Raw genomic sequence first — 13,187 nt, forward strand, 5'->3', positions numbered from 1 at the left:
GTCTCCTTTCCCTTCCCACCCACAACAAACACCCTGTGAGGTGGGTGGGGCTGAAAGAGATTTGAAGAACTGTGACTAGCCCAAGGTCACCCAGCTGGCATGTGTTGGAGTGCACAAGCTAATCTGGTTTACCAGATAAGCCTCCACAGCTCAAGAGGCAGAGCAGGGAATCAAACCCGGTTCTCCAGATTTGAGTGCTCCTGCTCTTAACCACTACATCACGCTGGCTCTCCCAAAAGAAGAAGTCGTCTGTGGCACAGTCACCTCTAAGGCATTTATTTAAAAAGTCTTACTTCATTCTCTTGTGCCATAGGTCAAAACAAGGCACAGCATGCAGTCGTACAAACTTTTGTCCATTAGAAGCACATTCGAGGCAGCCATAGACTGTTTCCCTTTTAGAACGCCCCATGCCACACAAGGAACACGGACCTTTGGGGATGTTGCTATTGAGTAAATTAACTCGTACATGAGCCCCTTCTCTGAGATAGTTCATGGAGATGTCAGTCATGCTTGCCGCTTTTTCATAGTAGTCTGCAAAAAGGTCGTCTAAGTAATTATCCGAGTGAGCGATGATATCCATTACCTGTTTATCTGTATTAAAAAAATACAGAGAATAGAGATTACTAACTTCTAATGTCTTTTGAGCACTGAAAGAAACGTGACCTGCTCCCACAATCCTGACACTACAGTAATTGTTAATGTTTATTATTATTTGTTCTAAAAGATGTATACCGCGTGGTGGGTTATATTAACTGTTAAAAAAACATTTCCAACTAAAAGCAATGAAATAACAAACCCAAATTTCTCCTTTCCTCCCCCTAAATGAAGTCTGCCATTCAAGGATTTAACAAGTAATATTTGTATAACATCATTCAGAATTATTAGAACCCACTAGTTGCTAGAAGCAGTTGGGATCTGCACTTCAAGAAATATGGAGGGTTATATTCTTTCAAGTGGGAGATCCTTGAAACTTGTAGGGGGATCTCATCTCCTCCCAACACAGCTCCAGGCCCCCACCACTTACCTTAAGGCAAGTCCACCACCACACTGAGTGGATCCACAACCATTCAACATCTGCTGCCACTGGGCCAAACACAGAGCTGCTTGTGGCTGGGCCCAGAGCTGCTTCGGGTATCCATGCCAAGGCAGCCAAACCTAGAATGGATCCCTGCAGTGGCCATCATTTCAAAAGGTCAGTGCATACTCTGCCCTTTTCAAGAAACACTTTGGGAGGGGGGGTGTAATTTAAACCCCTCCCCAATGTTTTTAATATCAGATTTTTCTGCAGACCTAAGGTGTTGCCCAAGCCTGCAGAAACATTTGCTTGAGGTAAGTGTGGTCCTCTGCAGATGGGGGCCACTCTTGGGAATTATTGTGTTTATTTATTTATTTATTAAATTTGTAGGCCGCCTCATCCCCGAAGGGCTCGAGGCGGCTCCCAAAATAGCTGTTCCCAACAGCAAAAATACAACATAAAATTAAGCCATTAAAACTCAGCAGCAATTAATAAATAAATTAAAACAACCAGATTATGTAGACACATATATACACAGGCGAATTAGATATATAGATTGTGCAGAGAGGTTGTGAACCTGGGAAGATATTAGCTGAAGCTTGATCACCTTTTACACTAACGTGAAAATATGTAATCATCTCAAAAAAAAAACCCCACACGCAATCTGGTTCTACTGTATCAGTCACAAATTACAGTTCTGATGGTTTTTACCAATAAAAGTTCAGCATTAATGCTCTTCAGTATTTTCATCCATTGGCAAGAAAGGAAACACTTGTATAACACAAGAAATGCAACTTAGAGGTGGGCAGCTCCTGCCTCCAAGAGGTTTTCTTGTGGTACAGAGAAGCAAAAAACAAAAAAGCCTCCCAGCCACTGAAAAGCCCTCCACTGGGCTTTATGGACTTTTGGCTCCTAAAAGGCATTTCAAAGTTAGCTCCACCCCTGGCCATGCCCCCAGAACACCCCCCGCTGTGCCAACAGAGGCAGTGGGAACACAGGAGAGGTGGCACAGTGCACTTTGCTGCGTCTGGCCACTCTGCAGAGCCACAGAGTGGCTGCCCACCAGCAGATTTGCCCCATCTGCTGGGGCAAGTGCCCCAGGGACACAGATCAACCAGCACAGCCCCATGCCACCTCCTGGATTCAACCCGTCCCTGCCACTTTCAATTGGGCTGTAAATGTCTCATGACAATGCATCACATTTGCTCATCTAGGATTTACATTTACAAGGACATTTGCAAGTAACAGTTAAAAGACTAGAATGTGGCCACATTATGCCACTAACATGAGTCAGATCCCAAGATTCACTATCACTAGGAAACAGCCTGTTATTATATGTTTTAAAATGCCTTGCTAATTATAATCCAACTGTACAATGGATTTGGTTAGGACCTACAATTAAAGCAATTTAACATGTGAGACATTTTTACACTTAGCAAAGTCAATGTTATGCACATTATAATTAAAAATTGATGCTCCGTGCATATTTTGAAATTTCTGTAATTATTTTCATTAGGCTCAGTAACAGCCCTACAGCTATTGCTCTGGTGCAAAAAAAATATTTTCTTAGTAGTTAACCATATAACTAAAACATCGTTAAATAAATCACTAATCAAATAAACGTGGGACAAATAAATGACATAAATATCAAGCATCATACTTCGATGAAACAGGTTGTTCGTTAATCTGATGAAAGAAAATGATTTTGCTGGCCATTTTTCAAATCCTCCTTTTGATTCTGGAGTGACGCAGAGCTCTGAAAAAAAATACACAACATATATTACATTTTAATCTGGGATGTTTATAAGTAATCCAGTTTCAAAACAATAAACACAACTATGACATGTATTTTGTTAACCATGATAACAGAAAAGTTACATTAATTTTTTGTTGGGGGGCAGGAGTGGGAACAAGCAAAACAAATCACAAACATAAGCTTCTAAGTACAGATTGATTTGTTGGACCAGAAGTCCTACATCCACATTGGATCCAAGTAGTTTGCAGTCCCCGTGATGCTCATTCAGACACCAAGCATCTGATGTGATCCTAGTCATTTTGCAATGCACGACAGCATTGCAGATCAGGGGTGGACTGGCAAACATAGCCTGGTGTAGTGGTTAAGAATGGCGTACTCTAATCTGGAGACGCGGGTTTGAGCTCTTCCATGTGAGAACAGATCCAACACAGCATCCTTGCATCTGTAGCAGGGGTGGATTGGGAAGTTAAAGTGGAAAGCAATGAGCGGAGTGAGCCAAGCTGAGTAGTTGTTGCTATGCTACAAGTCAGTGCTACAGGCCCACTCGGTTCAGGGCCATGAGCACTGATTCTGGCTCACTCATTCACATGAAACCCACTAGATAATGTTGGGTTAGTCACAGTTCTCTCAGAACTTTCTGAAATCTTAAACTCTTAGCAGGGTATAAAAACCGACTCTTTTTCTTCTTCTAACTTATGGGAAATTTCCCAGTGGGTCACTGTCTAGAGGGTCTCTGACAGCCATGAATGAGCAGAGCAAAAGTCCAGCAACTCTGCCAGTTCCACGGGGACCACTTGGCCCAGACACTTCTGTGGAATGATATATCAGTGACAACTTGCTGATGACCACTTCCTGCATTGCCACCAAGTTCCAGAGAGAGAGCAATGAGTGAGCCAGAATCACTGCTGGTGGTCCTGAGCTGAGTGGCCCTGCAGGGCTGACTTGTAGCATAGCAACAGCCACTCAGCTTGGCTCACTCCAGCACCACTTTAACTTCCCAGCCCCCCCCCCCCCCATGCAGATGCAAGGATGCTGTGTTGGATCCCAATAGCTTTTCACTCAGTCTCATCCAATTCCCATCATTATTACAGCTCCTATTCCACTGGGTTTTTGTTACTGCAGGACCCACTACCTCAAATATAGACTTAATGGAGATCAATGAGGAACTTCCTTCACTCTTCACCAGTAGAAAGCTTGTAGGATCCAACCTACTATTGATCCAGCTACAGTGAGCATCACTTGAGTTTAGCGAATAGTTTGGGAGCAAGGGATGCTTGTTGCACTGCTGAAATTAAAATGGCAGTCCCTTAGAAGAACATGTTATACATATTAATGTATCTACAACTATAAACATTATAGCTATCATGTGGTGCTAGATAGCATTAGTGCACAAAGCCATCACAAGAAAGGAGAAGGAGGGCATGAAAACTGTGATTCATCTAAAAAATTACCTACAAAACTGAATTTAGTTATTACTGAAGGAACATGGCTGCGGCCAAAAACAGTCCAGCATCCTCTCGCCCCTGAAAATCTTTACAAAATGCATGATTTGACATCACCATTAAGTTTCCCTAACCATGTTCCATGTAATTATCTGCATTTGTATGTGTGGGAAAACTCACAGTGTGTTGATGTCATATTCCATGTTTTTGTAGTATTTGAAATTACTGAGGGACAGAAGAAGAAGAAGAGAGTGTGGATTTATACCTCACCTTTCTCTCCTGTAACTCAAGGTTTCCTACAAACTCCTTTCCCTTTCTCTCCCCACAATAGACACTTTGTGAGGTAGGTGGGGCTGAATTCTGAATAACTGTGACTAGCCCAAGATCACCTAGTAGGAATGTAGGAGTGTGGAAACACATCTGGTTCACCAGTCTCTGCCACTCATGTGGAGGAGTGGGGAATCAAACCTGGTTCTCCAGATTAGAATCCATCTGCTCTTATCCACTACACCACGCTGGAAATGTTTTTACCGGCAGCCAGTGGGAAATTCCAACTGCCAGTTTGAGCTGGGAAATTCCTCGATATTTGGGGGTGGGGAGTGGATTTTGGGGAGGAAATGGAGCTTGGTGGGAATGTAATTCTATGGAGTTTGTTCTACCCTGGAAAGACTTCTGTATTCTGGAGATCAACTGTAATCCCACTTGGAGATCCACAATCCAACAGCCATTCATGTAATGATAGTAAGAAATTAAGTATTATTAGAGTGCATGGAAGGTGAAAAGCAACTACGGGAAATACTAGCAAGCCATGTTGAATTCATTTGTAGAAAGAGCTGATCAATGCTAATTAAAGAATGTTTGTTTGGTGCTTCAGTCTGTTACAGTATCAGTTTTGAACATTAAAAGTTTGCAGTGAAAAGTAACTGTCTCAATTTTATATCCTGCCCCATTAAGTTCTCAACATTGTTTCTGCAAGAACCAAGCTAACTAGCTGGTACAATATTTGATATATCAGTTTTCTGAAAACTGACCTTCATACCAACATTTTAAGTGTTCAGGGCAGGCCCAAAATCAAATGATTAATAACACTGCAAGTCATTTTAATCTGTTGTATATGTGAAACACATATACTTGAAAGATTAGGAAGTGAAGCTTTGAAATGAGAATGAGATTGTCAACTTGCAAACTGCAAGTCATTATTTTGTATTACTGCAGACTGCATGTCCCTAAAAGTTTAAATAATAAACAGTGCAATTCTAAGTCAATTGGTTACAATTAATTTAGACTGATAAACAGCCCAATGGGGGGAGGGGCTGAAAGGAGTTGAAAAGGGGCCTCCCAGGATGCTTCTACAGGGTGCACAGCACTGTGTCAGCATCCCTGCACTCCCACTGGATCTATGAACATAGAAGGGCCATTCTGGAGGTGTGACCAGGGGTGGAGCCAGTGTTAGTTGACTTCCATCCTAGCATTGCTTCCCAAGATGCCAGCTCCCAGGGCATAGACAGAAGGATGGCATAAACCCATTGAGCCCATTGGAGGGCTTTTCATTGGCAGGGAAGCTTTTTGTGGTTTTTTGCCTGTCCATGCCACTGAAAAGTTATCTGGAGGTGACAGAGCAGCCCCGCAGTGGAACTGTCCCTGGCTGCCCCAGAGCTCTGAATTGGGCTGTAACTCTTCACAGGATTGCACTGTTAATACCGTTGTTTCAAGACATCCCCTCTAAAAACAGCAGCAGTTTGTGATTGCAGAATAACCAGGTTACTCACCAAAATTACCATCCAGATGAATGTAAAGTTCAAATATACTAAATGCAATAGTTGTATGTGCAGGAAAAACAATAGCTCTGTCACGTCCTTTGTAATTATGGTCATCAATAATATGAAACTGTTTTTAAAAGAAAATGTTACATTACTCATCCTTGCAAATCAAAACATTATAAAGAAAAGCACATTAGACTAAGCAAGTACTGAAACTCAGTTCAATAACCTCAGGAACTCATTACAAATTTCCAGCAAGTTGAAAACGATTGTCCTAATTGGTGTTGCTATTATCCCAAATGAAACACATTTTCCCACTATTTAACCATCAAGTTTTCTATTAACTAGCAAGTTTTCTATTAAAAGTGGCCTTCAAAACTGAGGTGCAAACCAGCAAAAGTGATTGCCCTGATCAATAATTATGTGAGAGTACAAATTCTAATATTTACAGGGTTCCCCCTTAGTCTCCACAGAAAAGGCAGTTTTCTGGATGCAAATCAAAGCAGACACATCTGTTTTCTCCATTCATGGGTCAGGACAAACACGCTTGACCTGCCTCCAGGAGAATGTACTCCTGCCACGCAGGGCATTTAATCAGGGGTGCATGGTGTCAGGGGCACTGAACACCTGGGGACATGACATATGGTCCTCTTTACCAATGGAGGCAGACTAAACTTTTGAATTAAAAATCTTGCCAGCTAGACAATTTCTCTATATGCTACTCCAGAACATAATTCTATGGCCCCTTCCGCACAGTACCGGGAGAGCGGGTTGCAAGAAGGATCAAGTAACCCGCTCTCCTGCTGTCCCATTTGCATGCCTCCATGTAGGCAGCAAACAAAGCCCGCGGAAGCAATGCAGGCTGCCATTGTGCCTTCGCACAGAGGTGCATCTTTAAAAAAAATCTCACCTCCCATGCTGCGCAGCTGCGCAGGAAGGACCTTTAAAAACCAGGAAGCAATTGCTTCCCAGGGCAGCTGTTTGCTCACCAGCACCTGCAATCCACATTACAACTAAAGAATCACAGATAGTGCGATTCTGGAAAACCCGGGGGCGGGGGATACAGAGAGGAGCAGGATCTGTGTGAAGTTCCTTCCCAACACAGGTTTTCCCCCGTGGTTAGTTCAGGTTTATTGGTCTGTGCGGAAAGGGCCTATGTAAGCAAGTTGGTCTCTATACAAGTTGATCCAAGAAAATTTTTTCATTGCTTGCTTTTTGGTATTACAACAATTATCTATCCCAAGTTCAAAACCAAGACAATAAGCTCAAACTTTTTAGCATTTCATTAATACACTACTGGTTATTTATTCTTAACTCTCGCAAATCATTTCTAAAAGAAAACATGGGTGGAATATTAGAATTCATTTATCTAAGCAATTGTCTATTTTATAAATCTCTTCGTTTTACATTATCTCCAATCAGGGCCAGATTTAGACTTTTGGAGGCCCTAAGCACTGAAAAGATTATGGTAGCCTCATATACTGTACTTAGAATTCAAAATAAAAACAATAGTAAAATATAAAATATATATGTTCTAATAATTATCATTATCTGTATGAAACAAAATACCTATTATTCCATAGCTTTCTTGCCTTGAAGATACATAGCATTTTAACTTACATGAATCAAAGATGCAAAATAATGTTTACTGTTGCAGGAGCAGCAGTGGCATAGTGGTTAAGAGCAGGTGCACTCTAATCTGGAGAACTGGGTTTGATTCCCTGCTCAGCCACTTGAGCTGTGGAGGCTTATATGGGAACTAGATTAGCCTGTGCACTCCAACACATGCCAGCTGGGTGGCCTTGGGCGAGTCACAGCTCTTCTGAGCTCTCCCAGCCCCACCCACCTCACAGGGTGTTTGTTGTGGGGAGGGGGAAGGGAAATGAATTTGTAAGCCCCTTTGAGTCTCTTTACAGGAGAGAAAGGTGGGGAATAAATCTAAAACTCTCTCTCTCACTTATAACTTTATACAAAAAGTTTTCTCCTGCATTTTTCAATTGCAAAATCATTGATCATATCCTCAAAATTAATCTGACATAACAAATGTGCTTCAATACTTAGCAGAGATAAGGAGGAAAAAAAATCTCTATGAGCCCCTCTTTACTTGAGGCCCTAAGCATGTGCTTATTTTGCTTAACAGTTAATCCAGGGTTGTCTCCAGTCCTTAGGCAGAGGATATTTTATGCACATGGACAACAAACCAGCATAGAATTACCGTTGCTCACTCACAGTACTATCATAAGCAGTGTCATACTCTTCCAAGTCCGCTGAAGTCAATGTGTTGAAAGATCATAGCCCTGCTTGTGTCTGACATCAATATGCACCTGGAACATCATTAAACATGCTCACCCTCATTGTGTCGCCTCTCATGCCAGCATGCACAGACAGTGAACACTGCCGTGTTGTTCGAATACTCTCAGAGACCATACAAAGAACCGTCTTCTTACTTTCTTGTGACTGATGAACAAGACAGTGGTCAAAATTAATTTTTCTGCAATAAAGAGGAAAATAGTCTTCGTAGTCCTTCAATACGGTATTTAAAAACTTATTCTATGCTTCATTAGTGAAATACACATACAGAACGTCCATGTTGATTTGCAAAATGGAGCTAGAAAATAACTGTGATAGTAAAACAATGGAAATAATACTAACCTATTAGTAAGTTCTCTGAGTAATGTTGGTACCTCAACCTCGTGTTTAGTTACAATACCAAATGAAGCTTTCACTGCAAGAGAATCTGATCCAGCAACATTGACTCCAACAGAATTTCGGATGTGATTTCCTCGTCTACCATTGAGTGTTACATCTGATTTGTCTTCATAATTCAGTAATTGGTAGGATGAAATACCTGTGGAAAAAGAAGCCGTTGTACTGAATGAAATGTCTCAACTTCATTTCTAATTTTAGTCCTACACGTGCTATTTAAAAAATATTGCTAGATGGTAATTATTTTACTCTATGTACATAAAATATTCAGCACACAGAATAAAACCACATTGTATTGATGTATCATTGACAACCTCGCCTTTCTTCTAGTTTAATCCTAACCACTCCCATACTCTGCCAGTAGAAACAAAACAGATATTTCTGTAGGAAGCACAAGCCACCTGGCATGGGCACTGGCAACTTTCGGAGGACTGAAAGTTTCATAAATTGAAGGTGTTTGCCTTTCACTTGCCACAAATTGTATTTCACTAGTCTTCATTGGCAATATGAAATGTTTAAAAGTAGAGAAAATTTAGTTCAAATTGAATAGAACAGAATAGAACTGATAAGAAGTTGAAAACCAGTTGAAAGCCATGGTTTGAATCTTCTGATAAACTTCAGGCTAAATGATCCTGACTCAGATATCCTAGAAAGGATATATGTCACTTTCTACTCTGGGAGTATCTATTCCTAAAAAGTGGAAAGAAAGTAAATCTATTTAGTAAATCTTTCAAAGGTAATTATTACACTTACATCTACTCCACTACTCCACTACGTTAGCAAATATTGTTACTTATTATAACAGTGATTCTCAATCTTCCTAATGCTGCGACCCTTTAATACAGTTCCTCAAGTTGTGGTGACCCCCAACCATAAAATCATTTCCTAAGACCGTTGGAAATATGTGTTTTCCAATGGTCTTAGGCGACCTCTGTGAAAGGGTCATTCGACCCCCAAAGGGGTTGCGACCCACAAGTTGAGAACCGCTGCTCTAGAACATCACATCCACTCCTTACTAGTGAGGCATCAGGATGTCGTTTAACTTGCACAAGGCCAGCCAGGTAAGCTAATGCCAGAGCTCAGATTTCTCTTGAAATCCCTCAAGTCTTACAGGCCTGTTCCCATGTTTTCAGTAGGTAAGTATGGCAACCATACTTGGAGAAGGCCTCAATTCCTCAACTGTTGGCTTCCTCAACCTTCCTAATGCCGTGACCCTTTAATACAGTTCTTCATGTTGTGGTGACCCCCAACCCTAACATGTATCAATTTTACAGAGGGGAGAACACTGATGCAGAGAGTCTTAGGTGACCCCTGTGAAAGGGTCGTTCGACCCCCAAAGGGGTTCCGACCCCCAGGTTGAGAACCACTGTATTACAACATGGGGACTTCTACGAGTTGATCACAAAAATTGTTATCAACTTGTATCAGTTGATAACAAAAATTGCAAGCACCTCAGCTGCTTTCCTAAAAACAAACAAACAAACAAACAAACAAAAACAGCTAGCCTAAAACTATTCCTTCAGGAATAATGAAATAATGTAATGTCTGTCTTATCGGGGGTAGGGCGGTTTATCAAATCGAATTAATAATAATAATAACAATAATAATAAAAGGGTTTGGACAGAAACACCAAAGAACACATGTTTAATAAAAAGGTCCCATTATCGGCTTTTTTTTTTTGTCCATAAGATAGGTTTGCATCGACTAGTAGGCCAGGACAGAATGAGGGCTGCAATATGCAGTTTCTCCAAGCAGTTCCCCATCTCTGCAAGGTCCAAAGCACAGGACACTGAAATTCTGTTGACATCTTACTTAAAATTATGGTTTGGGGGATTACATTCCGTGAATAAGAAATAGGAAGATGTGGACGGTTGTGTAAATGGTTTTGACTGTGAGTGTTCCATAGAAATTTAAATTAAGATTATAATGTGCTAGAATGGAAAACTGCCTGACCTTCATGGCCCAGGAGGAGTGCGTACTCTCATCAGATCTCACAAGCTAAGCATGGTTGGCCCTGGTTAGTACTTGAATGGGAGACCTCCAAGGAATACCAGGGTCATTAGAGAAAGGCAATAGCAAACCACCTGTCAAGTCTCTTGCCTTGAAATCCATACTGAGTCGCCGTAAACTGTGACGTGACAGCACACAGAATGGAAAACACATTACAGTCCAAAGCACACCTACTACATGATTAGAAGCAGTTATATGTTAACCCATTTAAATTGAACTTATTTTGAGAACAGCATATTATACAGAATAATTAACCTATTATTAATTTTAAAAACACTGAAAATATTATCAGTTTGAACTCCTAACACATGATTTCAGTCTTCAATCTTTTGCTATATTTTTAAAACAGATTTTTAAAAATGTAGCTTGTTTATATCATTGTATTCTGTTTCTCTACAACAGCTTAGGCTACGTAACCTCCACGTAATCAAATACTGTCTTGTTCTGAATTTATTCCATTGTTATACCTCTGAAAATTAGAAAATGCATTCTTTTTTTGCAGGCAATTAAGAAGTTTAAAACAAAACCCTTACCAGCTGAAATTTCTTTCTCTCCTTGAAGAATGTCTTTGAGGCTGAATGGCGTTGAAATAAAATTGGATCTTTTGGAAAGACAGCTTTTCTTCTTGATAACAAGACCAAGGGGCTGATATTTATCAGCTTCACTGAGGCTGCGAACAGGAATTAGTCGACCTCCATCACCAACCTGCTTAACAAAACTTTTGGTAGCAGAAGCAAACATATTACGCGTACACAATCACAAAATAATAAATCTGGATCAACTGCAAGCTTCGAAGCATATAGCCATATTAAAATTGTAACTTCCCTAAATAGATCAAGGGTAATGCTCACACCTTGTTTGTTTTAAAGCATACTGTATTTGGCTAGAATAAAAGCACTACCATTGTTTTAACTGGCTTCTGCATGGTATTATTCGACAACTTTCTTTCATTGACCTGCCACATTCAAAATAATGAATAATAGATTAACAGAGTAAACTGATACGGTAACATTCTGTCCCTTTGTGTAGTACTGTCTTAGCTTTCACATCAACAATTTCAACTCAGAAAAAGTATTTTAAATGAGTTTTAAAAACTAACAGTACCATAGATAATACTTGGTTTTATTTATTCATGTTAATCCCAGACAGTTTTTTCTACTATAGAGTTTGTCCAGCCTAAATTTACACTTTTAGATATCTAGTGGTTATTTCATATCACTCTAAAACTGTATAAGGTTGTAGTTTAACCCATTTTGGAAGACGTCATAATGATAACAAAACCTTGAAAAGGTTGAAAGTTAGAAGGCAACTTCATTCAGGTAATTTCCACAGTCCAAATATAATGGGCTGAGGAAGCGATTTATCCTTTTGAAGGGGGGAGAAGTTTGCACAGGGAAACAGGGTAAACCTGGTTCATTAATAACATGTTACACACGTTAATAGTGTGCTGTGCAGAAACCACCTCACTGTTTATTCTAATGGAATCTTTTCACATGGGAGAATGATAATGTTCTGAAACAGCAAATATGAACAAATGATACAACCCCCCCCATTTCAATGCAACTTAGAATGTACTGCTGTTTAAAATATTTATTCTGTGTAGTTCATATATAAATGTCTTGCCTAGTAAGGACTCATTAAATGCAGCAGGTGAGGTCCAACCAATGCAGAATAGAGAGGTACAATTACATCCCTCAATCTGGACACTGTACTCCTATTGATACAGTCCAGAATCCCACTGGCTTTTCAAATCTCTAATCATTCATCCAAGTCCCTAATCATTCATCTAAGGAAGTTCATAAAACATTTTGTATGGTGCAATCTTATTACCTGTGTTAAAAAGCCGGAAAAGTCAGTAGAGTGGTAACCTTCCTGACTAGTTCTGGAGTGTCTCTAAATGCAAGTTGCCTGTGCGTTTTTTGTTCTAGATTCTAGTTCTGGAATGTATATAATGCATGCCAGTTTTTTGTAGGGTTGTAGTTCATTTGATGCCCGTTCTGGGCCTTTTTTGAAGTTTCAGAAGCATTTTTGGTCTGGAAAGTGTTAATAAATGTACATTCTTTTTATATTTAGTTTTAGATTATAGTTCTGGAGTGCATGTAATACATGCCAGAGGGTTTTTTTTTTTTTTTTGTGGTCCTCTAACTCACTTAATGCCCAATCCGGGCTGTTTCTGGCCGTTTTTGCTGCTCCGGAGGCACTTTTGGCCTGGAAAGGGTTAATAAATGCCCATTCGCTGTGTGTTTCTCGTTCTAGATTTTAATTCTGGAGTTCATCTTATGCATGCTACAGTGTTTTTTTTTTGTGGCCCTTTAACTCATTTAATGCCTGTACTGGCTTTTACCCTGTCCCCAAAAAATCTGCTTGTTTTGGCTGTGCAAAAGCATGATTCCCTTATCAATTGTTGGGCAAGACCACAGCACAGACTCATAGACATACACACAGCAAATCTGAGAGCAGGAGATTGGGCAAATCCTGTAGGCTGCTGACCTCTCTCT

The 13,187-nt window shown here is 40.3% G+C and overlaps 1 protein-coding gene across 1 annotated transcript; it reads right to left on the reverse strand.

Moving 5' to 3' along the window:
• Positions 1-151: 151 nt before the first annotated feature.
• On the reverse strand, positions 152-12,011 carry PJVK (pejvakin). Its single transcript, XM_048486346.1, has 6 exons — positions 11,223-12,011; positions 8,626-8,821; positions 8,323-8,464; positions 5,983-6,100; positions 2,676-2,771; positions 152-591 (listed from the first exon to the last, which is right to left on the reverse strand). The coding sequence occupies exons 1-6, from the start codon at positions 11,428-11,430 to the stop codon at positions 290-292; spliced, it is 1,062 nt and encodes a 353-aa protein (XP_048342303.1). The 5' UTR covers positions 11,431-12,011; the 3' UTR covers positions 152-289.
• Positions 12,012-13,187: the final 1,176 nt, after the last annotated feature.

Source organism: Sphaerodactylus townsendi, linkage group LG02 (assembly GCF_021028975.2).
Source record: "Sphaerodactylus townsendi isolate TG3544 linkage group LG02, MPM_Stown_v2.3, whole genome shotgun sequence".
NCBI classification, from domain to species: Eukaryota; Metazoa; Chordata; class Lepidosauria; order Squamata; family Sphaerodactylidae; genus Sphaerodactylus; species Sphaerodactylus townsendi.

Excerpts from the sequence above, each read along its gene's own strand:
- PJVK (XM_048486346.1), bottom strand. The coding sequence starts at position 11,430 with ATGTTTGCTTCTGCTACCAAAAGTTTTGTTAAGCAGGTTGGTGATGGA. Across the intron at positions 8,465-8,625 it reads CTCAGAGAACTTACTAATAG|AAAAATTAATTTTGACCACT; the intron begins GTTAGTATTATT and ends TCTTTATTGCAG. Across the intron at positions 592-2,675 it reads GAACAACCTGTTTCATCGAA|ATAAACAGGTAATGGATATC; the intron begins GTATGATGCTTG and ends TTTTTAATACAG.